The sequence below is a fragment of the Lissotriton helveticus genome, chromosome 4_1 (assembly GCF_964261635.1).
Source record: "Lissotriton helveticus chromosome 4_1, aLisHel1.1, whole genome shotgun sequence".
NCBI lineage: Eukaryota > Metazoa > Chordata > Amphibia > Caudata > Salamandridae > Lissotriton > Lissotriton helveticus.
The window spans coordinates 1,122,242,898-1,122,270,726 of record NC_136063.1 but is presented as its reverse complement, the minus strand read 5'-3'; the positions used below and the strand labels follow the sequence as shown (position 1 = coordinate 1,122,270,726).

The following is a 27,829-nucleotide window of genomic DNA, read 5'->3' as shown; positions in this document are numbered from 1 at the left end:
GGTATGCCTGCTGCACACCGACAACTGGCTCAAGTGGACATTAGCTAAAATTGATGAATGCTGGTGGACTCCAATGGTAACTATATACTGTAGACTTGGACCAACTGGGACCAGAGACTCTTTACCTTAACGTATTGGTGAGGTGGGATGATGAGATACCTAGGCCTCCCCAGTTTGTCTTCTTTCAGTACCTTGTTGGGCGACAGGCACTCTGCATTTTGTAACTTATGGGCAATTTGAGCCCAGAGTGCAGGGAAGCAGGAAGGGGTTTGTCGAGTGGGATCGATTTTGTTGGTTCTTAGTTATTGGGTTTCAATCGACAATGCAGTCAGTAATCATTGTGGCGTGAGTTACACTTTACCATATAGTCAATTGGGGTACAGTGGAAAAAGGAAATTAAACTGTTGAGTTGGAATGTCAACGGTCTTGGGGACAAGATAAAGCGTTGTGTTGTTTTGCAACAAATTAAGAGAATTGCGCCAGACATTGTATTACTCCAAGAAACTCACCTGGTGGGTGACACCTGCAGGGCAATGCACAGATGGGGATATTCGATGATCGCGCAAGCGGGCTTCACAACCAAATCCCAAGGGGTAGGCATCATGATGAAAAGAACATTTTCCCTGCCACTCGCATCCACTTGGACCATCGACTGGGGGCGATAAATCGGGGTTACTGGGACATGGGAGTGGCGGACAGTATCATTTATGTCCATATATGCACCGCCGGGCCTGCAGTTCACCACCTTCACTGACCTAAGTGCTATATTACTAGCATTACCTGATGGACTGTTGGCGTTCGTGGGAGATTTTAATTCCATGATCTCTGGTACATTGGATAGATACCCCCCTTGTGTGCTGCCCCAATCTTCGCATTCCCTCCTTGGCTTCCTAGAGGCCATGGGACTTGTGGATGGGTGGAGATCCTACAACCAGAGCAAAATCCAACACACCTTCCATTCTGGGGCACACAACAGCCTCGCCCGCCTGGACTACATTATAGTTCCCGCCCAATAGGTTGCAAACATTCATGAAATTAGGCACCTTGCCAGGGGCATCTCCGATCACTCCCCACTATGGGTACACATAGTCCTTGACCATACGTAAGTGGGAACAATCGCATCCATAAGCCGGTGGTATACATGACATCCAAAAATCCGAAATGATGTGGCAAAGTCCACAGACAACTACTTCCTAGAAAATGAGACATCAGTGGACTCTCCCCAGGTCCTTTGGGAGGCCTTTAAAACTGTTCTCCGAGGTCAGGCCCTTTCATTGATAGCGGGGATGAAAAAGGACAAACTTTAAGATATCTCAGATGCAGAGCAAGAAATATATCGCCTAGAGCAGGACGTGTGTTCCGACGCCACACCTGACGCAATCCACACACTCCGCCTCCACCAAGATGAGTACAGGGCATTAGTGACCGACAGAGCCAAAAAACTGGGACCAGGCAAGCTGGGCCGAATCCACGACTGTGGGGACACGGCAGGGAAACGGATTGCTTGGCTCGACAAGAAAAAGCACGCTAGCAGACTCGGCCCTGAGCTCATAGATGCCGACACGACTCCCATAACCGACCCATACGACATCGCTACCCATTTCGCCGACCATTTTTGCACAGTCTACACCTAATTGGCACCACACACTGAAGACAAATTCCTTGACCACCTTAGGGACATTTCTCTCCACACACTTTCTCTTGAGGACAATACACTCCTAGATAGCAATCTTTCCACGGATGAAATTGCGCTCGCGATACGTGCTCTACACCCAGGAAAGGCCCTGGGACCGAACGGTATCCCTATCGAACTTTACAAGCTCCGCCCTGACAAGCTGGCCCGTACCTAAAAGCCATGTACGAGGAAAGCCTTGAAAAGAGATTGCTACCTATAGATCAAAGAATTGCAACCATTGTCACAATTCACAAAGAGGGGAAAACAAAAACTGACTGTGCCTCTTACCGTCCTATCTCACTTCTAATTGCTGAGCCCAAAATTCTTTCTAAGCTTCTTGCCAATAGATTGATTAAAGTTATAGGAGATCTAGTACACCCCCATCAGTCAGGCTTTATGCCACGCAGAAACACCGTGTTGAATCTGCGCAGGGTACATGGGGTTCTGAGTAGAGCATCCACCATACAGGAACAAGTGATTATTGTGTCCCTGGGCGCTACCATGGCCTTTGATACAGTTGAGTGGCCCTACCTCTTCGCCATAAACACGAAGTTGGGATTTGATCCAGGCTTTATAGGGTGGGTGCGTCTCCTATATTGCGACCCCATGGCTCAAGTGGTGGTTAATAACAAAAATTCGGAAGGCTTTGCGCTCAGTCGAGGGACTTGACAGGGATGTCCTCTGTCCCATCTGCTGTTCACACTGGCACTAGAACCCCCTCGCAGCATGGATCCGGAGAGACCCAGTCATTCGAGGAATGCGTTGGTCCCCAGACTGGGAGGACCGTATTTCTCTCTATGCTGATGATATCCTTTTATACCTCACATCCCCTAAGAAATCACTGATCGCAGTCCTCGACATCCTAGCCATTTTTGGCAGATACTCCGGATTTGGGATCAACTGGCAAAAATCCATCCTCTATGTCCTCCACGGAGACCCCCCTCCGTTACCTCCAAACTGCCAGATACAGACTGCCATGGACGGTTTCAAATACCTGGGAATATTTGTCTCACTCGATCCAGCACTTCCCTACTCCCACAATCTAGTTCCCCCACTGCTCAGGCTTAAACAAGACACTGCAAATTGGAAGTCACTACAGCTCTCAATGTTAGGCAAGGCGGCCTTATTTAAAATTATGTCGCTACCCTGTTTCTTATATGCGTTACAGAACTCGGCTGACCCGGTCCTTAATTCATACTTCAGAGAGGTAGAGGGGCTCCAGCGTGAGCTTCTTTGGGATGGGCAACCACGCATCGCCTTACATAAGCTTACACTTAACTGGTATGACGGGGGAATCGGTTTGCCGGACATAAAAAAATACTACTGGGCGCACATCTGGCGGCCATTAATCACGGCACCTACGGCCGTTTTGATGACCCGGGATTTAACATGGATAGATGGCCCCTCCCCGGAGGTGTATATAATCGGGCACTCTACTCCAAAACAGGCAAATACCCACGTACGGGTCCCACCAAACATGCAGTCGCTGTCTGGCACTCAGCTAATAAATCACTCGGATGGGACCAGAAACTCACACTAGCGACACCCCTATGGGATTCTCAAAAACTGGGCGATTTGTGGAAATCAAAGGGCTTTGATAAGTGGGAGCTAATTGGCATTTCGCGTATAAAAGATCTCTGGCACAAGGGCGATGTGTTACCCTTTGCCGAACTCCAACACCAGCATGAGCTGGCAGATACAGAGCTGTTTTGATACTTGCAAATTTGACATGCCCTGCGAGCTGCCTTGCCTAAGGAAAACTCCCCCCGGAAGCATCCCGGCTAGAGGACAGGATCCTCAACGGATATTTACCTGAGAAAGCTATTTCCCTCATATATAAAAAACTCATAAACAACATGGAAGATCCTCTCCACACGTTGTGGCAAAAGTGGGTGGGAGATGGCATTGAGATGGATGACGAGGACTGGCAGGTAGCTATTTCCTCCCCCAGAACAGTCGTAATCCCAGCACGTCTACGATTAATACAGTTAAAAATCCTCCACAGAATCTATGTCACAGGGCCTCAGCTATTACACATGGGGGGACCAACAGATGGGAACTGTAGACGGGGATATAATCAACAGGGCATGTTCATGCATATAATTTGGCATTGCGATTTCATCCAAAGCTACTGGCAGAAGGTGCACGATGTGATCAGTGAAGTTTTGTCCATTGCGTTCCGCCCTGAGGCGCGTAGATGCCTCCTAAACATCTGGGAGCCAACTGACCTCAACACCTACAGTACTCAGTGGGCCACACTCGGACTCACGGTAGCCAAGAGAAACATTGCACAACTCCGGGGAGCGACACATGTAGCCAAAATAGCAGACTGGAAGAAAGATCTCGACTGGTGTATGCACAGGGAAAAGACGGTCTACATTGCCCGTGGCTGCCCCCGTAAATGGTCTAAAATCTGGTGCCCCTGGAATACATATCGTGGAGATATCAGTGTCCCTCCCCGCAATATTGATTTTGATGATGCCCCTTCTCCTTGACCCCCAATGAAATATCCTATTGTATTTGTAATGATGTTTGTCTCCACTATATTTTCACATGTCATATATGCTATACTGTATGTTTATGTCAATACAAGTTAATAAGATATTTAAAAAAAAATGGTCAAAAGTAAGGGCCCATTGCAGGGAGTTGAGCCCAAGGTGAGATGACACCTAAGCCTTCTATGAGGTCTAAACGCCATAAGTTTGATCTTTTGCATGTTGATTTTCAAATCTATTAAAAACCACAATTCCTTGAATTTAGTTAGAAGATTCTGTAGGCCAGATGGAGCTCTAGAGAGGACAAGGTTGTTGTACGTCAAGAGGAGAGCAGGGATCTTAGTTACGCTCAACTTCAGGACAAGAGCCTTTTTCGACATTGAGCTCATCAATGACACCATTGATGAAAAGAGAGAAAAGAGTAGGTGTCAATACTCATGGCTCACTCCCCTGTAAATGGGGATAGTGTCTGTCAGTACGCCTTGGGGGCCCCACCATCTTACAATCACAAAATTCAATTGATGAAGTCTTACAATGATGTTTAAGATGTCAGGGGGAACTCACAGGTCACCAAGGACCTCCCAAGGAAAGCACCTTGGACCAGATGGTACAAAGCCCTAAGGTTAACAAAAACCATGTACAGATGGTCATTGGATAAGATGGTGTATTTTGGAATGGTGAGGAGAAATCTGAGCACTTGGTCTAAGGTTCTAATTTTGCGTCGAAACTCAGACTATAAGGGGACCAATATGTTAGCTTCATCTAGCCGATCCTGAAGCTTTGTGAGAAGTGGAGAACAAAACATTTTTGGAGGTTGTTTAGAAGGCTAATCAGCCTGTAGTTTTTAGGTTCACTTCAGTCTCCCTTTTTAAAAATGGGGATAATACGAGCACATGGCTCAAGTTGAAGGAAGATCGGCCCCTTTAAGGATTTAATTTGATAGGGAAATATTGTAAGAAGCCCAAACATCAACCTCAGATTTAAATAAGTCACCTGGGATGGAGTCCGGTCCAGGGGCCTACATCGTTGTAAATTGTTTTTTGACAATTTCCTATCTGTCAGGAGAAAAGAGAAGTCTTTGCAACCAGGGAAATCAACCTGAGGAGTGACAAGAGAAGAATTATCATGTAAAGGGTCAGCAAAGTTTTGAAAAAAGCTCTATCCAGATTACTAGTGGTGTGAAGTGATCAGTCTGGGTAGTAGCCAGACATGACCATAAGCAATGATCCACCAGAATGACGCCTCTTGCTTACGCTGAGCAGCATCAAGCGGATCCAGTCAAAAAGATTAATCCCATTTGCATTGCTTGGCTTTAAAGACCTTCTTATAAAGTTGGTGATCAGTTAGGACAGCAACTGGATTGTGGTCTTTAATCGACCTTAAGAGATGCATTTTGACCCGACCGCAATCTTGGTCATACCAAGGAGACAATTTAAGCGATGTGTTCTGACAAAATTTGTATGGCTTAAGAAAAGATCTTTGAGGGACTGTAAAAAAGAAGATTGATTCGCTAGAATCAACTTGGTAGGGCAAGAAGAAAATTCATCATTAGCGAACTTGGCCAGAAAAAGAGAATACATTTCAGCCAGCATTTCAGGATTGTTTGCTATGGTGGGCAATTTGACGGCCCTTCTATTGTTAGAGACAGCTAGAGATGGTAGTAATTTCACAATGGGGGCTGAGAGGTTTCAAAGAAACACACATAACAGTAATAATTCTAAGACATTATGTCCGCTGTCATCTCCAGTCATAACCTTGAAGTCGTTGATGTTTTTAGAAGTCTGGTGTCGATGATACAATAATAAATACATGATTTCTAGGTGCCCCTCTTGAATGTAAAAGCTTTATAAGACTCGGATCTTCCATTGCAAGCCCCGAGATCAAAAGAAATTGTCAAGGAGGCTAGCTGTAAAGCAGCAGTAGACTAAGGTTTCAGGGAGTCTGCTTGTAGAGAAGGAATGACCAAGGATTTCTCTTTGCTTTCAGTTATAGAGGTTACAAAGTCTGTGGGCTTGTAGGTGGTATTAAAATAATCCATTAAAATCAAACTCCGAGCTAGGATGCAAAGAAATGACGTTATCCATGATGGCAAGGGTCAGAGATTCCTTATTTTTGGGGGCTGTTTGATTGTAAATGTTAAAAACATTAATGACGCTCCCCTTACAAGGGCTAAGGTTAAATATGTCCAATTTTTTCATCGACAGTGAGTGAAAGTTTAATCTAAATAACCAGTCCTCCACAGGGTCCGCCTTGGTTAGGATGGTAGGGCATTGTCACTAAAACTGTATATCTGGGCAAAGTTAGTGACCATTTCAATGCACAATATGCTGCCCTTAAATAACAATGCGCTACCACATGATGTCTTAGTTACATTTAAAAAATGGCTATCTTGTGTCCATTAAAGCTAGGTGGGTCGCGAAAGTTTGTTGTACTAAAAAGTGGGTCAACATTCTAAAATGTTTGGGAAGCACTGATCTAGAAGATTCCACAAACTGAATAAGGTAATACGTGAGCTACTGCAGAAAATAATTAAATAACCAATGCATGCTTCTGGGGTTTCAATCAGAGCTTGAGTCTCAATTGTGACAACGGTTGGAGAGGGTCTGTGCAGGATCATGACACAAGAATAATTTTTGTACTTACAGCATAGCTGTTCTTGTACTGCAGTCTGGTTTGACACTGAACTGGTAATCCTGAAGTAGTTTCTTCTTTTTTTAATTATATTTTTATTTAAAACCATTAAAATACATAGAATTATATCCAAATATACATCCTTTAAAATCCATCAATAGCATCGGAAGGGGTAATAAATAACACCAATTGATCATAAAACAACACCACATCTAATAGTTAATAAGCAGGGGGATCTTAAAAAAAACAACAACAAAAACATTATCAAGCCCTAAGATAACATGAACACCTAGAATCTCAAGACTTAGAACCTGGCATTTTAACATGGATAGTATACTTCATGCAATTTGATCCGTTTTGTTTGGTACCAGTGGACATAAGTCTTGAGATTCTAGGTGTTCATGTTATCTTAGGGCTTGATAATGTTTTGGTTGTTGTTTTTTTAAGATCCCCCTGAAAAACGGATCAAATTGCATGAAGTATACTATCCATGTTAATATGCCAGGTTCTAAGATTCATGAAAAGAAGGACAAATTGAAGAGATACAACAGATTATATACTACCTTTAAAAATCACAGTCAAAATACAATGCCCAGATCTTCTCAAATGTCTTAAGTCCCCCGATTCGTGAAGCATAGGTTCAGTTGCTTCTTTTAACCTGACCCATTTTCTGAACCTATTCTGTTTTAGACAGAATAAGATCCATTCGCCATCTTTGAAGTAGGAGTGATCTGGCAACCGTCATACAGATATATAAAAGTTTAATCAACTTTTTGGGTAGCCGCAGATCTGGGTCATAGCCCCACACTATCCGTCGATCTTTAAACCCAATTGATATCAAACATTCTGTTGCATGATATTCAAAAATATTGTTCCAGAATTTCTGGATTAAGGGGCACTGTAGTATTGTATGAGTCCAATTGGCTGCAGGGTGAATATGGCACCGAAAACGCTGCCCCGATTGATTGGGGTAAACCTTGGCTACAAAGCAAGGAGTTCTATACAGTAGCCACTTGCTGAAATAGAACATCCTTCCCCAGTTAGCCCCTATGACTGAACTAAAATTTAAAGTATTAATTTTAGACCACATATTTGCTGTGATTTCCAGGTCCTCATATTTACTCGATTTTGTTATGGCCTTGGCCTCCAAATCTACCCCTTTAATTGCGGCTAAATGTTTTTTCCAATCCCCAGGCTTTTTAACTAGCCTATCTTCCAGCAGGTCGAGGACTAACTGTTTCTGAACAGTAATCTGAATCAGATCAAGTTTGCTAAAGAATTTACTGAGTATATTATATGACCCAAGGAGGAGGAAATCACCGGGGATAAATTGAGATATTGCGCTTACATTCATCCATCAATTATTCCGGAGAAAATCATTAGTTTATGAAAGCCTGCCTTGGTCCAATTTTGGGTAATTGAAAATGAATCTCTAATACCTGCTGAGGGAAGAAGATCAGCTATTGGGTTTATGACATTAATAACTGGAATGGAACACCGTCTAAAAAATGCCTGCCGTTTATGAAAAAAGCAGGGTAAACACTTATATCTTACTAATTTAGGAGATCTAAATATTGATAGTGTGCAGTGGATCTGATTTTCTTTGCTTATTAAATTCATAAAAATATTAATGAAAAGACCAGACTGTAAACCCTGCTTACATCTGGACATGTATTGTGCAAAATACGCAAAATAGTATTCCTTCAAATTGGGGAGGGCTAAGCCGCCATCCTCCAATTTCTCATATAAAGAGCTAAGTGCGATTCGGGGGATTTTCTTACCCCACAGGAACGATGTAAACATTGCATCTAATTTCTGGAAAAAGTTAACTAACACACAGGGAGTTGTTGAAAAGAGAAAATTGAACAGTGGAAGCACTGACATTTTGATCAGAGTGACCCTACCGAGAATGATTAAAGGGAGAGAATTCCATGGTGTAAATAAATCCTGGACTTTTCGAAGCATTGGGACAAAATTGAAATCATATAGTTCCGAAATAAATGGTGAAAAACGGATCCCTAGGTACCTCTTGGGATTCAAATTCAAGCACGGAAGAATATCGGGGTGTAAAACCCTAGATGCACACCCACACACAATTATTTCTGTTTTTCCAATCAAAAATCTGGAAGGCTTTTGCCCGGACTTCCTCTTCCGGCTTTAGAATAAGCATAATGTCGTTGGCGTATAATTTAACTTTATTCATGGTTGGGAGCGGAGGGCAAATATCCCCATTATTCCCGATTGCTAATGTGAGCGGCTCAATAAAAACAGTGAATAGCACCGGGGATAACAGGCATCCTTGTCTGGTTCCCCTTTTAACTGTTACTTGGCCGACCTGAGTGGCATTGATGATAATATTGGCTTCTGCATTCATATATCATTTCTCAACCAACCCAGTAATCTTGGACGGTATGCCAAATTTCGTTAAGATACAAAATAAAGTCTCCCAGATAACCAAATCAAATGCCTTTTCGGCGTCTAAAAAGAGTATTAATGCTGGAATCTTCCAGGTATCAAAGTAGTCCAGTGCCTCTACTAAGAAATGCATATTGGTTCTGAGCTGCCTTCCGGCTATAAAACCATTCTGATCAGGATGGTTTAAAAGCGAGGTGATCCCATTAAAACGATTGGCTAAAAGTTTAGTAATTAATTCATAGTATGAATTTAAAAGCGTTATCGGGCGATATGAGTTAGGGTCTTCACTATTTTTACCTTTTTTTTAAAAAACGGACTATGTTCCCTTTTCTGAAAGAGAGCGGTATGGATCCTCCTTCAAGAATTGAATTTGCCAATAAGAGGAGCTAATCCACAATTACACTCACGAATGTCTTAAAAACACGGCAGGGAGGCCATCTGGCCCGCATTCTTTACCATTCGGGAGGTTTTTAATAACCTCCCCTAGCTCTTCTTTTGTGAATGGTCTCACGATATTCCTTTTTCTAAGTCTGTTAATACTGGTAATTAATTTTCCTGGAGAACATCCCCCAAAGATGACATATCGATGGTTTGATGTTGACCATATATCCTTTCATAATGTTGTACCATGATATCTCCTACTGCACCCAAGTCTTCCAAACGGGAACCTGAGTGGGGCATCTCAGTGCGACTATTTGATTACTTACAGCCCGTTCCCTTGCCTGCCGTGTCAGAAATCTGTCTGTATAATTGCTTTCCTCATAATTCTTTTGCCTATCCTGCTGGAATAGGAATTCACTCTTATAGTATTTATCGGCCAGGTTCCGTTTAGCCTGATTCAACTGTCGATGGTTCGCCACCGAGGGGCTAGAAAGAAATCTATCAAGGGACCTTTGCACTTTTTTCTCAAGTATATGTTTCTACTCCTTCCTAACCCTTGAATTCTCCGCGTCTTTAGAAATAGCAAGCCCTCGGAAAAAGGCTTTAAACGAAGCCCAGACCACATGTAGTGGAGCTGAGCCAAGATTTCGCTAAAAAAACTCTCTGATTTAATAAAAGAGACCCAATCTTCCTCAGATAAGTATTGTCAATTCAGCTGCCATCTTTTGGAGGATTTCTTGTATTCGCCCAATTCCAACCCTAAAATAATCAGTGCATGATCCGAGAACCCACTTTGAAGAATTTTTTGTGAATTAAAAAACAAACGCCGAGAGATAAGAAAAAAATCTATTCACGAGAAAGTTTGGAATCTCCCTGAAAATCAGGTATAAGCGATTTCAGTGGGGAATGCGGTCCGCCAAGGGTCAGCTAAATCAAGCATTGAACTATAACTTTGAACCTATTTAAAAGATTTTTGCTTCAACTGTTTTTTGCGTTAGATGATTAATTTTTGGATTCATTTACAAATTGAACCCCCCCCACTATTAGCTCACCTGAAAGTTGGATTAATGATTGAAAGAATCCCACATATGGGGTGGGATTATTCTCTATTGGGGCATATAAACTAGGGAGCGTCAAAGATCTGTGTTTTAAATTATAGGTGATCCAGCACCATCTTCCACTTGGATCACTCCCCGAGTTAACTACTTCAGCCTGAAATTTCTTACTAAGAAACATCGCTGTCCCCCTGTGGTCTGCGGAGGATGAAGAGAAGCCCCTATATGCAGCCCACGATTTAAACCTTGAGAAATCTGCTATTTTCCCCGCTGGTATATGGGTCTCTTGTATCAAGATAGCCGAAGGATTCTCGGTCTTAATCCAGGCTTCAATGGCTCTCATTTTCCTCTTATTATTAAGGCCATTGACATTAAAAGAAACCACCTTCAGTCACTCCTTATTCCCCATTTGTCATATTTCCAATTTGCCATTACGATATAAAAGGCACACTTCTTTATTCCCTAATAAACTAAAAGAATTCGAACTGCCACTTTACCATGCAGTGTGCACCAAATGGCCAGCTAGATAATTTGTCCTCCCTTCTTGGACGTTCATATTAAAGTCTAAACTATGGTTTTTGTTTTTTCCCACATGCTCCCCTTCCACCCCCGTGTTCCCACCCCTGGCCCATTGTCGCCGGAGCAAATGGCCGCCCCTGCTCAGAACCAGACAACCTGTAATCTACTCACCCACCCTTCTACTGGCACAATGACTTGGTGCCTAGTGCAGCTGAACAGCCCTCCCCCTGCCCTTAAAGAAAAAACACATTTTAACAGCATGAAACATCTTGAAAGAAAGGAAAAAGAATAAAGATGCCAACATAGAATAAACTATAATAATCCTCTCTGGATAAGTAGCTCTTTGCTTTTCCAAATAAAAAAAGTCCGCCTAACTGAAGACTAACTTAAAGCAATTAGGGTTTATCCATAGAGATCTGTTTCAATAACCCCTGCGCATCTGGAACACTGCAAAAGATGTGGAATTTACCCTTAACTAGCACCTTCAGCTTACTCTGCTGAGCTATCATAGCTTGGGCCCCTTGTGCCCTAAACAAATGTAACATTTTGACAAATTCTTTCCGCCTTTTTGCAGTGGAGGCTGGCATGTCTGAAAAGATATGGCATAAAGGCACTTCTGCACAGGAAAACTGTTTTTGTTTAATGGCTCTTGATAAGATCTGTTCCTTGACCCTAAAGTCCCCGAAGTTAACCACGATAGTCTGTGGGAACTTAGCATTAGGTGGGAGGTGTGCTGGGACACGATGGGCTCTCATTATTGTCAGATCCCCATTAAATTCTAGGATGACATTTTTCTTTATAAATGAGTCAATCCAATGCAGCATCTGCTGAGCCTTAATCCCTTCGGAATGTCCAGGATTCGAAGATTTGAGTGCCTGGAATGGTGCTCTAACTCCTCCAATTTAAATGCCAGCGTGGTTCTCTGGGACTGGAAGGTGGTGACTTTGAGATTCATAGATGACACTTGATTCTCCAATTGGGAAATCCTGGTCTTGGCATCCGAGAGCCTTTTCAGGATCTGAGCCATGGTTTCCTCAATCTTTGTTAAGCGGGCATGGATTGCTGTGATCTCAGCAGATTGGGAGGTTTTTAGCTCACACATTTTTCCAAGAATTAAATTAAGAAGACTCTCCGCGTCCCATTGCATAGAAAAAGAGCTACTGCCTAGAGAAGGATTAAGCTGATTTACGTTAGGCCTGTCCCCCACCTGGGAACCCTCTGAATCAACCAGCACGGGCACCTCTGATAAAGTCAAAAAGGACACTTCTGGGGCCGCCGGCATAGAATAATACATGGGCCCTCCTCCAACTGGTGGATTTAACATACCTGAGGATGAAAGGGAGGGGAGATGACTATCAGTCTTGGAGTTTAAAGTTTCCGGGCCCGAGTCCAAAGAATTATCCGCTAACAGGTTGTTCCCTTCCATCTCCTGCTCTGCTTCGGCCAAGAGCCCGCCCTGTGTGGCTTTAAAAAAAATAGGATACTTTCTAACCTCTGTAGATTCCCCCACTGCCCCACCAGGTGTCAAAGTTACTTTAGTGAAAGCAGCAGAGATTGGCGAATCCACCCTTAAGGGTGCCATCTTACTAGGGCTAATGGAGGAGTCCGAGCTGCTTCGTGATGGTCTTGTTTAGTGGCCTCAGCACATGCCATCTCAGCAAATATCGATAGAAGAGGAAGGTCTTTTCTGAATGCGGCTGCGTGGTTTGACCATGCCGTGGCCTGTCCTACTTGTTTTTTTGCTTTTTGACCCAGATTCGGAGACTCAGACTGAGCGACCCCTTTAGCTCCTTTGTTAAGCCTTCCCATAATGTACTGCTCGCGAAGTCCCTCTGCCAGTCGCTACCAAATTTGCTGGCATAATTATTTAAGGGACCTTATGGGACCTTCCCAATGACCCTCAACCAAGGTGAATAAGGAGGAGATCTTCACTTACCCCCTCTTGGTGAGAAACTCTGAGTCCTGGAAAAAGATCTCCAATCCTCGGGCCCAGGGTCTGCAGCGGTTGGCACCCATGAAATCAGACCAGAACCAAAGGTCTATAAAGCAGGGAGAGTCTTTGCAGCCAGCTCAGAGTCTTCAATTTCAGCTACACTACTGGCTCCTCGTGCTGAACGAGACTAATCCGGGACTTCCAGAGAGGAGAAAAATAAAAATCCCTTTCCTTCTCCAACAAAATCGCAGGCCGCCGGTTGCTGGAAGTCAGCCTGCCCGCTGAGGAGTCAAAGAAGCCAGCTTCTGAAGCGCTGCGGCTTTGGGGTATCGGCTTTGTCGACGGCGGCAGCTTTGTGGCTCTTTGCAGCTGCAGCTAGCGTCTGACGTCAAAGGGGAAGTGAGGGGGAGTGGTTGCAGCCTCTCTCTCAGCCGGTCAGCCTCCCGCCAAGTAGTTTCTTCTTGATGATTGTCTCCTGCAGTTGGATAAAGACTGCTTTCGCCATGACTTTTCTAAAGAAGCCTAGGCAGGTGATATAACAGAAGTTGGCCAGTTCTTCCGAGGCCAGAGTTATGTTTTTTTGGAGGGGAGGACATGGCTTGAGGGCATCCATAAAGTCTGTGACTGGAAAGAGGAACGGACTATGCTGAGGAGAGAAGTTAAAGGTATATCTGTGAAGAGATGTGGTTTTGGTAGTATGTTGTCTTCATAAGAGGTGGCCTTAAGTGAGTTCAGGGTGTTGACAGTTCCCGATGTGAGAGGAGGTTGAAGGCTGTCCACCTGATGGTGGAGAAATGGCAAGCAGCCAGTGAGGATGTCAAATTATTTAGCTATCATTTAGTCATAGGGAACAAGGCCAGGAAGATGATGGTTTTCCCTGTGTGTCTTGTGTGAGTTGTAAAACTAGACGGAGAGTATTGTTTCCTTTTGTTAGGCTTGATCCAGGCTTGGGTTTGCTTATGATGTGGTCAAAACTCACAGATCAAGGACACCATTTCCATGCCCATTTATGAGCTGTACAAGTCTCAAATTGCCAGCCAATGCAGAAAGTTGCTGCTTAACTGATTTGTGTGTCAGTCTTTAACCATGAGCTGCAAACCTATTTTGCTTATTATTTTTTATAACATCCATCTTTAGTGATCAATTAATACAAATATTTTGACAACAATTAGGATTCCAATGATAGGCCAATTTCCTGTCTTTGTTGTCCAAATTAGTGTTTTGTCTTAGCCCACATTACTTACATGACCGACTCTGTGCATGACACCATGGATTGTAGAATAAATCATTCAGATTAAGAAGGGGGTGCTAGATTAGGTTGGTATTTATATTTAAGGCTCCCTGTTTTGTGTTTTTACAGATAAATACAGACAGAAACAATGTGTTTTCTGCCTGTATTTATTTTTAAAAGTGGATAAATACAGAAAATTATGCATCTTTTAAGTAATTCTCCTTGCAGTCTTTCATGGATTATAGGCCAGCAGCTGAGCAGATGGACAGCAAGGGAAATTAAAAAACAGGATGACATTTCTTTAAATAACAGAATATGTCACATACATGTATGGTATAATGCTAGTATTTACCATTGAATGTACTGTTAGGTAATATTTGGCAGCTTAAATAGCTAAAAAACGACAGACATCATAGTATGAGTGTGCATCTATCAGTTAAATAGATACGGAAATGTACAGTTTTACAACTTCTTATATACGAAAAACAAAATAAATATGATAAATACAGATAAAATGGCCAAAAAAGAAATACGGATAAATACAGACGGAAATGGCCCAAAAATAAATACCATTAAACCGGGAGCCCTATTTATATTCAAACAGGAAAAACAAATTCCAGAAGGCATGCATTCGTACATCACACCATTAACCCTCTCGCTAGAGTTCACTATATAACAGCGGATAGGGCTAAACTGTTATTATGAGTGGCTTATTTCTATCATTTAACTTTGCTTGCTTTCAGGTAAAGTGCAGCTTTTCACATTTTCAGTGGGGGCGATACAGTGTTGAGCAGTAAAAGGTATTCAGTTGCTGAGTAGCTGCTCTGAGCAAACCTCCTTTCCTTTCCCAGTGAAAAACCACTTATGGATGAACACAATTAAACACAGGAGGAATTACTGGAATACTTATCATAAGCTATCATCAAGGTAAGATTCAAGGAGAACCCGGAGTTTTTAACATAATGTTGCTTCCAAGAATAAATAATGGAAGAAAGGAACAAAAGAGAATAAATAATGAGTCTATAATAAAAAAATCATGGTATGATAAAGAACATAAGAATAAAAGATTATTAGATATACACATTCACTAAAATACTGAGCAACAAACTATGAACTCACTCCTGGAAAACACTAATACCTTTGAGGTAGTAATTATATGCAGATTTCATTTGCCAGCTATTCTGATGAGAAATTGAGGGCACCTTTTGCTTGGGTAAATGATTAGAAATGGTTTCAACACTGCATTTTGGTATTCATTTTTAAAAGTACCACCATTTCAGTAGGGATGGGCAGAATGGAAAATGCTACTTACAGTATGCATCTGTTCTTGGCATGTAGAGCTGCAGATCCACACACTGTGCATAGATCGCCATCTGGTGGTGGGCCCGGATGTTTGCACTTGTTGTATTGGAAAAATCTTTGGAAGTCACGAGATAGGTGACTCCTCCTTTGGACAATAGTGCGCATGGGCATAGACTCCATAATCAGATTGTTTTTTCGCCAAGCGGGGAATTGATGGAGTTTTGTTAGAAACAGAAAGAGATGTCCATGTATGTTGTATCTAAATAAGATAATACTGGAACAGATAAAGATAGCCGGGGAGGTTGGTGGGTGTGTGGGGATCTGCAGCTCTACATGCCAAGAACAGATGCATACTGGGAAGTAGCATTTTCCATTCGAGGCATATGAGCTGCAGATCACACACTGTGCATAGATTGCATAGCAGTACCCCTACTTAGCGGCGACCACCAGTATCTGTTGCAATAGTTTGAAATAGTGTTTTGAGTACAGCCTGGCCCACACTAGCCTGTTGCTTTGCTTGCACATCTACAGAATAGTGTTTTGTGAATGTGTGCGGTGTAGACCATGTAGCTGCTTTCCAGATGTCATCTAAGGAAATGTTCCCTAAAAATGCCATTAAAGTCCCTACCTTTCGGGTAGAGTGAGCTTTAGGGGGAATAGATAATGTACATTTTGCTTTGTGATAGCAAATTTGAATACATTGGACAATCCACCTTGCAATTCCAGATTTTGATATGGGGTTGCCTTTATGTGGTGGTGAGGACACGAAAAGTGGTTTGTGTTGCGAAAAGGTTTTGTCCTGTCAATGTAGTATAGGAGTGGTCTTTTTACGTCTAGAGTATGAAGAGCTCTTTCTGCGACTGTTTGTGGTTGCGAGAAGAATACTGGCAACTCCACAGACTGACTGAGATGAAAAGGAGAAATTACCTTAGGAAAGAATTTGGTGTTTGTTCTGAGAACTACTTTATTATGATGGAGTTGTAAGAATGGTTCTTGAATAGTTAGTGCCTGTGGCTCACTGACCCTTCGAAGGGAAGTACTGGCCACAAGGAAAGCGGCTTTCCATGTAAGAAATTGTAACTCACATTTGTGCAGAGGTTCAAATGGAGGGCCCATTAGTCTTGTGAGAATAATGTTCAAATTCCACACAGTTCAGGGTGGTAACCTGGGAGAAATTATTCTATTGAGACCTTCCATGAATGCTTTGATGGCAGGTACTTTGAATAGTGTTAAGTGTTACCTATTCTGTAGGTAGGCTGCTACGGCAGCTAAGTGTAACCAAATAGATGTGTATGCTAGATTACACCTTTGAAGATGTAGTAGATAACATATGATGTGTTGAATAGACACATCTAGAGGATTGTTGTTGTTGTTACAGTATATGACTAATCTTTTCCACTTGGCTGCATAGCAGGCTCTAGTGGTGTGGCGTCTAGCCTCTCTGATAACGTTCATACAGTCAGGGGGAAGGTTAAGGTAACCAAACTAACACTTCAAGAGCCAGATCCCTAGTTTGAGCTGTGCTGTGTCAGGGTGTCTGATCTCTCCATGGTTTTGTGTTAAGAGGCGTGGGGAGAGGTGTAATTTTTGGTGCGGGACTACTGATAGTTCCAGCAATATTGTGTACCACGGTTGTCTCGACCATGTTGGAGCAACTAAGAGGAGTGTCAGTGCGTGTTGCTGCAGTTTGCGCACCACCACCTCGGTCCCCGATCCCTGGGTGCTGTATTTCGATCAGGTCCCGGGCTCAATCCAGTTTTGGCGGCCATCTTAGGTGGGGGCACATTCGCCGAGCGGTCTAGTCGCCCTATAAAAACAGTCCCTTATGGCTCCGAGCAGCGGACGCGTGCAGCGGACGCACCGGATTCGCGCCGGAGTTTCGCCAGAGTTAAGCCCGTCTGTGCCCGTCCGGGCCCAGACGGGACAAGGGCCAGTTGCTATGCCCGATGCGAGTCCCCTACAAGCTATTAGGATCAGGTACACGAAGGATGAGCTTTTATCTTATAGAATACCGACGTATGACACATGCTGCTATATTGCCAAAGGGGGAAAGCGCTTTAGGGGATGTAGAGTTTGTCAACCAGAACTAGGAGAAACTACCCCCACCACCCTGCGTCGTCTCGCACTGCTGAATTGCAGGTCTCTCCCCTGCCACGCTACGGAGATTAACTCCCTACTCCTGGACCACAAGGTTGATGCCTTGCTTCTTACTGAGACTTGGCTATCTGACACCTCGGGCCCGGACGTGGTTACAGCGTTGGCACCGGGATATTTGATTTACCATCTTGATAGAGGCGTAGGGAGGGGGGGGGGTCTGGCCATTATTTATAGGGAGTCACTGGGCTGTAAGGCACGGGAGGCAGGGGTTAAAGACTGTGAGAGCTGCCAATTCTCCCTCCAATTCTCCCCTACCTGCACGCTGACAGGCCTCCTAGTCTACCGGCCACCTGGGAGTGTGGGCGATTTTTCATCTTCACTAATGGAAACTACCACGCTCCTGGCCTCGGCCTCGTCCAATTTCATTCTGTTGGGAGATTTCAACTGCCATTTTGATGAAGCAACTGACCCACTGGCAACTAATTTGATGAGCGAGTTGAGCGCCCTGCAGATGAAATTGATAAACACTGGGGCCACACATGTTAAAGGTCATCTTTTGGACCCCTTCTTCGCGAATATGGCGGGTATATCAGCTATGCCCCCCCTCGCTCTTCCTTGGTCCGACCACTCATTGATCATGGCTAATTGGGAGGTAAAGTGTGATGACACTCTCCCACTCAGGAAATTCAGAATAGATAGGGCATGGTAAAGGCTCCCTGTAGAGGCCTGGAGTGCCCGGTTGGAGGGCACCCAGCCTGAGAAGGGTCGGGATCCGGTGACTGCAGATGCTACGGCGAGGAACTGGCTGACCAACGCAGTGGACCATGTGCTTCCACTCAAGAAGATGCTTATCAGGGATAAGAGAGTGGGGTCCGCCCCATGGTATACCCTAGAGCTCAGAACCTTGAGAAAGAATTGTAAACGGGCGGAGAGAGTATGGAGGAGGAATTTGGAGACAGATAGCAGGGAAAAATATTGGATGGAATTAAGGACATACAAACTTGCAATACGCGCTGCAAAGGCCTCCTTTTACGGGGAGAGAGTGAAGCACGCTGCGTCCTCATCCAGGGAAGCCTTTCTAGTGATGAAGGAGCTTCTTAAACCGCCTGATCCCATTTTTGTCCACGACAGACCACAGGAAAAATGCCTGGAATTGGCCACTTACTTTAAAGATAAAATTGACATCATTGTTAGTTCTCTCCCCCCGGTGATGGGGACCTCGGTCTTTTTGGAGGACTTGAGCATCTCGGAAAAACTATTAACGTCATTTGGCCCGGTAACCCCAGGCGAAGTACTGAAGGTCCTCGGGAGCTTGAAAGGTGGCTCACCTCGGGACCCAGTCCCAATGCGGTACTTAAAGCAGGCCGCCGTGTCGATAGGAGAGCCCTTGACCGATCTGGTCAATCTCTCCTTCGCTCATGGGACTGTGCCGCCGGACTGGAAAAGTGCGGTTGTTAAAGCGCTTCTGAAGAAGCCTGGCTTGGACCCGCAGAACCTGGCCAATTTCAGGCCCATTTCCTTGCTACCAGGGGTTAGTAAGGTTGCCGAGAGGTTGGTAAACCGTCAGCTATCCAACTTTCTCGAGGAGAATGGCCGGTTGAGGGACTCCCAGATGGGATTCCGACCGGGTCATGGAACTGACACGGCTCTGCTAGCAGTGGTAGAGGAGGCCAGAAGCACTTTGGACGCAGGGGGGTCAGTGGCAGTGATCCTCCTGGACCTTAGTGCGGCCTTCGATACCGTCAATCATGGAGTGCTGATACAACGTCTAGCTGAGTCGGGTGTCACAGGAGTGGCCCTGGAATGGTTGGCCTCTTTCCTGGAGGGGCGTACCTTCGAGGTTTGGGAAGGAAACGCAAAATCCCCTCCCCTCCCACTTCATTGCGGGGTGCCCCAGGGCTCATCCCTGAGCCCCACGTTATTTAACGTGTATATGGCACCCCTGGAGGGTGTGGTGTCTCCGTTTGGCTTTAAGACCATAAGCTATGCGGATGACACCCAGCTAGTGGTGGGTCTGACCCAGCTGGAGAAACAGCTCGAGACGCTCCATTCATGCTTGAGAGAGGTGTTTGACTGGATGTCCAGGTCAGCGCTCAAATTGAACGGCTCAAAAACTGAGCTGATGATCTTGGGCCAGTCAAGTTTTGCCCTCTCGCCGAGCAGTTGGCCCAATTGCATGGGCACCCCGCCTGACCAAAAGAAGGAGATTAAGAGCCTGGGGGTCTGGCTGGAGCCGGATTTGTCCTTTAGGACACACGCCAAGAAGGCCGCTGGCGTGTGTTATGGAATGCTCCGGTCGGCCCGTAAGGTTCTTCCCCTGTTACCAGAACTCTCCCGGAAGCTGTTAGTCCAAGGTCTAATCATCTCACGCCTGGACTACAGTAATGCGCTCTTTCTCGGAGCCCCGGAGTCAACGTTCAAGATCCTGCAACAAGTGCAGAACGCGGCAGCAAGGCTGCTGCGGAACGTTCCGGCCAGGCAGTCAGCCAGGCCTGCGTTAAAAGCACTCCACTGGCTCCCCGTTAGAGAGAGAGTGACCTTCAAGGCTCTCTGCATTGCCCATAAGAGCATACAGGGGAAAGGACCAGCCATTCTGAAGGACATGATTCGGCCCTACAAGCCCACAAGAGCTCTACGCTCTGACAACAAACACCTCCTTCAGATAAAGCGAATTAGGAGAGCCCGTTCAGGTGGCAGGAGTTTTTCCATCCATACAGCTCGCGCCTGGAACTCCCTCCCATTCTCACTACGTTCTGAATCAAATCTTCTTAGGTTCCGGAAACTTCTGAAAACTTACCTATTCCCAGAATAAGTGTAGCTCTTTCTGCTCTGTTTTAGCAGCTGGCTCTAGGTCTCTATAGGCGCTGGGATGCCCCTGGGTAACCGTGCGCGGTACAACATTCGTTAATAATAATAATAATAATAATAATAACCAGTGGAATGAGTGGGGGAGGCAAAAAAGCGAACGCAAATTTGCCTGACCAATTCATCCATATCGCATTGCCCTTGGAAAATGGGTGTGGATATCTGGCGGCTTAGCTTGGGCATTTTGCGTTGTAATGTGTGGCGAAGAGATCTATCTCTGGCAGCCCCCACATTTGGAAAAATGGTTGAAGAACTTGGGGATGAAGTTCCCACTTGTGAATGTGTTGCGTCTGACGACTCAACAGATCTGCTATGTTGTTCTGGACTCCTGGAACGTGTTGGGCTAGGAGAAAAATGTTTTGAAGAAAGGCCCATCTCCATATGCTCTGAGCTAATTGAGAGAGCTGTAGGGAGTGTGTCTTCCTTGTTTTTGTATGTAGTACATTGCGATCATGTTGTCGGTGCGGACTAGGACAGCTTTGCCTGATATTTGTTTCTTGAATGATTTTAATGCTTGAAATATGGCTAGTAACTCTAGATGATTGATGTGGAGTAATTTTTGTTGAGGTGTCCATGTGCCCTGCATGGTATGATGTAACAGATGAACTCCCCAGGTGGAGAACGGTGCGTCCGCTGTCAGCACAATTTGTGGAACCGGCTCTATGAACGGTCGCCCTTTGGAAAGGTTTCGGGTGTTCCACCACTGCAGAGATCAATGCGTGTGGCCGTCCACCAACACCAGATCTGTTAGTTGACCTTGAGCTTGGTTCCACTGTTGTGCTAAACATTCCTGCAGGGACGCATCTGGAGTCTTGCGTGAGGTACAATAAATATGCAAGAGGCCATCATCCCTATCAATTGCATGAACACTCGAGCTGGACAAGAGTGTTGCAGCTGGAATTTTGTTATGAGACTTTGTATGCTTGCTATTGTGGGTGGACTGGGATATGCAAGCTCTTTTGAGGTGTTTCTTGTGGCACCAAGATACTGTTTGTGGGACGGTTGTAGGTGAGACTTTGCGTGGTTTATGGTAAACCCTAAGTCGTGAAGTATTTGGATTGTGGCGTGTGTGTGATGTACACACTGGTTGCATGACTTGGCTTTAATGAGCCAGTCGTCTAAGTATGGGAAGACGTAAATTTGTTGTATTCTTAGGTGAGCTACAACTACTGCCAGACATTTTGTGAAGACTCTGGGTGCTGTGGTGACTCCAAATGGGAGTACCTTGAATTGGTAATGCTGCCCGCACACTACAAACCTTAGATATTTCCTGTGAGCAATGTGAAGGAGAATATGGAAGTAGGCGTCCTTGAGGTCTAGGGTGGCAAGGAAATTGCCTTATGCGAGAAGAGGAAGGACCTGTTGAATTGTGACCATGTGAAAATGGTTTGATTGTATGTAAAGGTTTAGGGGTCTGAGGTCCAAGATGGTTCTGAGGGTTCCGTCCTTTTTGGAATGAGGAAGTACAGGGAGTAAACTCCTGTGTTTTGTTGATGCAGGGGAACTGGTTCTATTGCATGTTTAGGTAGGAGGGAAAGCACCTCTTGCTTCAGCAGCGATAAATGCTCTGTTGACATTGGGCGCTGTCTGGGTGTTACGTTTGGGGGGTAGAGGTGAGTTCTAGACAATAACTGGATTGAACTATTTGTCTCACCCACCTGTCGGTAGTGATGTTGTTCCAGACAGGGAGGAACTGTTGCAGTCTTCCCCCGACCGGAGTTGAATGGTCTGGAAGGAGTGGAGGGAAGTCATTGGGTGGGGATGGAGGCGGAGCGAGTATTGTTGGTCTTGCCTCTACCTTTGTGGTGATAGCCTCTGTAGCCTCCTCTATGATAACCTCTGGTAAATGATGTCTGGGTGGGACTTTTGTAGGAGGTGGAGGGGTTGTCAGAGGAATAGCCTCTGGAGGTGACCCTATAAGAGGAGCGACAAAATGAACGTCTGGGAGCTAGCGATTGCAAGGCTCCCATTGATTTAGCCGTGTCGGTGTCTTTTTTCATCTTCTCTAGTGATGAATCCACGGCTGGGCCAAATAGATGTTGCTGATAAAACGATTGGTTGAGTATCGTAGTCTGTACTTCTGGTTTAAACCCTGAAATGCATAGCCATGCATGTCTACGTAAAAGGACACTTGTGTTGATGGCTCGGGAGGCGGTGTCTGCCACATCTAGAGCGCAACGAATGGAGGTGTTTGTTATAAGTTTACCCTCCTGTATGAGGTTGTTGGCTTTTGTCTTGTATTTGTCTGGAAGGTGTTGTAATGGGGTCTCTAACTCATCATAGTGTGCCCTATCATATCTAGCCAGCAAAGCTTGTGTTGGTGATGCGCCATATATTGGCTGCTTGTGACGCTGTTTGTTTGCCAGATGAGTCCAAGAGTTTTGACTCCTTATCGGGAGGCGGAGCATCGCCTGACGTTTGTGAGTTGACCCTTTTTCTGGCATTGGAGACCACTAAGGAATCCAGTGGTATGAGTCCTTTGATGTACACAGGGTCAGCTGGGGCAGATTTGTATTTCTTTTCCATTCTGGGGTTAATAACCTTAGCTCTAACAGGATCATTGAACACCTCAGGTGCGTGTTCAATTACCCCTTTTAACATAGGGAGAACAGAAGTGGACCTTTGAGATGTGTCAAATGTGTACATTAAAAAAATCTTCTTCCACAGGATCTGTGTATAGATCTACCCTGTGATATTGTGCAGCTCTATGAATCAGTTGATTGAAACCCATAGTGTCCTCTGGCGGTGAAGGTCTAGAGGGATAGATATCATCTTGTAGCACATTAGGGACATCTGGTGTGCCATAATCTTCCCCTGGGGTATCAGGATGACTAGGACCTCGGAAAGGTTGATCGTCTCCCTCGTCTCCCGTCCCCAGCTGATTCATCATCGTCCAGTGGTGAGGGTAGTGGGGAGGGTGTAGGGGAGTGGTGTGGTGGGGGAGGTGGAGGTATAGATGGAAGAGGAGGTGGAGAAGGAATTCTGAGCGGAGATGTTGCAATGTCTCTCTTCTTTGTTGGAGATGGAGCCGGTACAGGCATATCCATAGGTCTTTTCTTAGAGCGGAGAGTCAGTTGACCTGTTTTTGGGTCTTTTAGAAGCGTTTTTTTGGCTTGAACCTGGTTGAAAAAGCTCTTCTTGTGGAAGTTGGTCTTACGGTACCGATTTTTTCGGTTCCGAATGATTGCATGGCACCGAATCTGAAGCCGGTTTGCATTCTTTAGGCTAGGAATTGTGAGGTTTCTTGAGTTCCGAAGGAACCTGTGAAACCAGTTGTTTTTGGATTCCGAGGGTTTTCTGGGTTCCGAAGGTTCAGTGTCTCTACTCTTCGGAGTCAGCTTTTTGCTCAGTTCCGATTATTTTTTCGGAGTCGAGGGGTCGGTATCAGTAGGTTTCGGTGCTGAGTGCGCCGATGTGGAACCAGTGTTCGGCACGGAAGGTAAGGACAGTTTCTTTTTGGGTGCCCGGGATTGGGTGTCGGCACTGACGGTGGCTGACTCGATCCAGAGTGGCCTGAAGGCTTATTTGTGGACCTTTGTCGGGCCCGAAGGCGAGACGTGGGAAATATTGTCCCGTTGTGCACCCAGACCCGAAGGTGAAGGTGTTACCGAAGCCTTTTTGGAGCTGGGTGGAGGGAGGGGGTCGGGTCGATGTCTGTACTTATGACCCGCTGCCCTGGAGTGATGTCTTCGCTGTCGGAGTCGTGGGCTTCGGAGGCGCTGACAAGGCCTTCTTCGAGCTGCTCTTGCACATCGACGCCCTCCTGGAAGATGTCTTCGGAAATGGATGTCGACGATCGAGCCATGCTTCTTCAAGCTCGACGATCCTGGATTGTTTTCTTGGAGCGGAAAGAGGCACAAGCTGGACAGTCTCTGGCCTCGTGCTCCGGCGAAAGGCAGAGGTTACACACCTCATGAAGATCTGTGTGTGGAAACTTGGATCCACATTGAAGACTCTTTTTAAAAGGAGTCCTTTCCATGATCCAGGTCTAATGGCGTAGGTAGGCCCAGAAGGCCTGCGTCGACGACTGGAATCGACGACTTCGAGCTTGTAGAGATGCGCGTCGATTAGGGAACGCGATTGAAACAATACTGGAGAAAAGGGTTAAGGATCTCGTGTCGAAAGTTGGATCGGTAACGGCACCGAAATGGAGTGCGATAAACACATCAGAGCTTGTTAGCGGGGAATCTATCTCGTGACTTCCAAAGACTTTTCCAATACAACAACAAGTGAAAACATCCAGGCCCAACACTAGATGGCGATCTATGCACAGTGTGTGGTCTGCAGCTCATATGCCTCGAACATTCTGTTCTGCCCGCGAAATTGGCAAAATTTAGGCGACTCCACATTACTCTTGCAACACGGAGTACGGACCAAATTCCGCCAATCGCCATGTGGCAGAATTTTTTCTCCCTTGCAGCTCCAAATGATAAGTTGGTGAGCAATATTTCTTGTCCTCTAGCGTGGTCGCTATGACGACATCTGGTGAGATTTTTCGAACGCTCAACTCGAAAATCTACAGGAGCTGCAGCAACATTTACTTGAAATGCTGCACCATTGGTGCACTGCGTGGTGTCATTTGCGCTGATTTTCCAGCACAGAACATGTTACCGGTGCTAAATCACAGCGGGCATGCCTATTTCCGCCCGTTGGTTGAACTCCTCCAGATCTCACTGAGTTTTTATGAATTCCACTCAGTAAAATTCTGCAAGTTCCACCCATCCCTACATTTTAGCACATGCCACAAATATTGTGTAGCTAACTTCTATTAAATGTTCCCCATCAACAAAAACATTCAGGTACACTTTCGAAAATAGTTAATTTATTTAATCTCTACAAGTCATCAATTGCAAGCAATAATACCCTACTTGGTCATCATTTTATTAAAAGAAGTTGAGTGACATTCTACTTTGTGGCAGCAATTCAGAGCTAGTATTTACACTCCAAGACTTAGGAAGTTTACCTTCTGTCAAAGTTTGACATGTCATATTCAAGAGGACAAAGGAGCATACATTTTTTTTTTTTTTAAATATCAGCAGATCTAAGACATTAAAAGCAAATTCGAGTGGAGTGGGCCATAAGAAATAATAGTTAGATCAATATGGGACGCCCGATGTGAACTGAACTTAAGGCGATGCACAATTAAATGAATTTGGCTATGATTTTAAAGGTTATGTATATGCCAGGGTCGTTTTTCTCGCTACTTATACATTGCTTTTCTTTTATATTCAAAACAAACAAAAAAATGTTCCACAATAAAATAAAACGAATATATACTTTTGCCTTTCCGTAAATCAATTCAAATGTGGAAGTGCTAACTTTAGGTATGTTTGAAATACGGCCTAAATTTAGTATATACTTCTTTTAGGAACATCATAGGAAGGTAGGCAATGTGTGTGTGCTAGGAGCAAAGGGGGCCCTCTGTGTAATTCTACTGAAGAAAGACAGTTTAGGGTTTGATTTAACTGGCAGGGATGCCATTCACTACACACCTATGACAACGACAGTATTTAGCACCTTGGTATAAAACTTTACTCAAGGCACAACAATTGACATTTTGCCAGTTCTTATGAATACACACTTCTCTGCATCATGATAGACATTAACACGGCAGGATAACTCCAGCATATTAACAGGTAAACCTAGAAAATGGATGTTCTGTACCTGCACTCAGTCCACTTCTGAAAAATATCCAGCTCCATAGGCTCAGTCTGGCCGGGCATGAACCGGAATTCAGACACTAGTTCTGGTGTGTGATCTGGGGGGTCGCACTCTCCAAGCTCAGCTGAAACCAAACCGAACAGAAATACAAATTAATAGACACAGCCAACAGTACATTATTATTGTTCCATTCGCAAAGTAGGAACTAACATACTCACAATAGTAGAGTCACAGCTCTTTCCTATATTTTATATTACCAAACATCCACCCTAATAAATATAGCACTTCAATTTACAGATTTAAGCATAATGCATTTCATCGAAACTACACTTACAATGCTATTACATGGAGTTATTTTTACTTGTAGTGCATCACTGCTTATTCATTAATGTAGCAGTAGTCACGCTCGTTTGCCCGAAGGATATTTGTACTTAACTTTTTTTTATGTTTGCAATCCGGCATAACTACAAGTAATTCTGAAAAGGAGGCACTCCGCGCATTGAAAACCTGTCAAATAAGCCACCCCAGTGTATTTAAGAGTTGCGTTTGATAACTTATTAACCAACTTCATAATTTTCAAATTGAATGTTACAACAAAATATATATTTTTTGTCTACAAATCACATCAACAGGATGCATAACTATCTGTGCACAATGTCACCTAAGATAACTGTACTAAAGCTTAAGCCAGAATGCTTGTACATCTTTGTATTGAGACTGATCTGTACAGGCCGTGTCATAAAGAAGCATTATGTAGGAAACAGCGACTTCACATCGTGACCCAACCTTCATACATCGGGACCACAGCTTCTCATATTTATGATACGGTTCATATCTCAATACAGTATATGGGACAACTGACAACTTTTTTAAATTTCAGGTGGCAAATAATTTGTGCCCACTAATGATATTTATGACGAATATAGCCGTACCCGAATAAATATTGATGTTGCCATTAAAACAATTTAATTATGATGTTTAGAAGTGTAGTTATTAACGTCATATCGTTATGCCACATTTTCGCTGGGAGACCATTTTATTAAGCTGGATGCAGTTTCGAATATTTTCCTCATCCTGCTTCTGCTCATTGCCCCTCACAATTAAGATCACCGTACAAGTCTTCTCAACCCACAGTTTTCATGGAGCACAGCACATTGTGACGCAACTGGTTCGATTTCTTAGAGAGCATGTACTGTGAATTAAACTTTAAATCGTGTTCCTGAAGTATCTTTCTGAATGACGCTTCCACTGGAAGCGCTGATGCAGGCTTGCCAGCACATTAGTGAATGAGTCTGAGAATGTTCTATATTGTGTTTTGCATCTCTGGACTGCTGCTGCTGTGGAAGTTAATGAAAGATTTATTTTTCTTTAGATATGGATTAGTGTTATACAACTGTTAATAATGATCTTGATTCTGATTTGTCCGATATGTGTTATCGCTAGTCATGCCATGCTGAATCTGCAGTTTTTTCTCATTGCTTATGAGTAAAATGTGAATAAAAACCCCTGGTTTTGGGTGAGATCGAGACCCTTCCTTTTCCTCTGGACATGCGGTCAGTGTTCCTTGTG

General features: G+C 44.4%; 1 protein-coding gene across 2 annotated transcripts in view; it reads right to left on the bottom strand.

Annotated features, from left to right (window-relative positions):
* EPB41L4B (erythrocyte membrane protein band 4.1 like 4B) overlaps positions 1–27,829 on the bottom strand; it is a 935,352-nt gene that overhangs the window by 228,276 nt on the left and 679,247 nt on the right. For both annotated transcript variants that reach the window (XR_013610581.1, XM_078687730.1), the window contains exon 7: positions 26,264–26,384. Coding sequence is in view for 1 of the 2 variants with exons in the window: in XM_078687730.1 (XP_078543856.1) it covers positions 26,264–26,384 (121 nt within the window). In the remaining variant the exon portion in view is untranslated. The remainder of the gene's footprint in view (positions 1–26,263; positions 26,385–27,829) is intronic.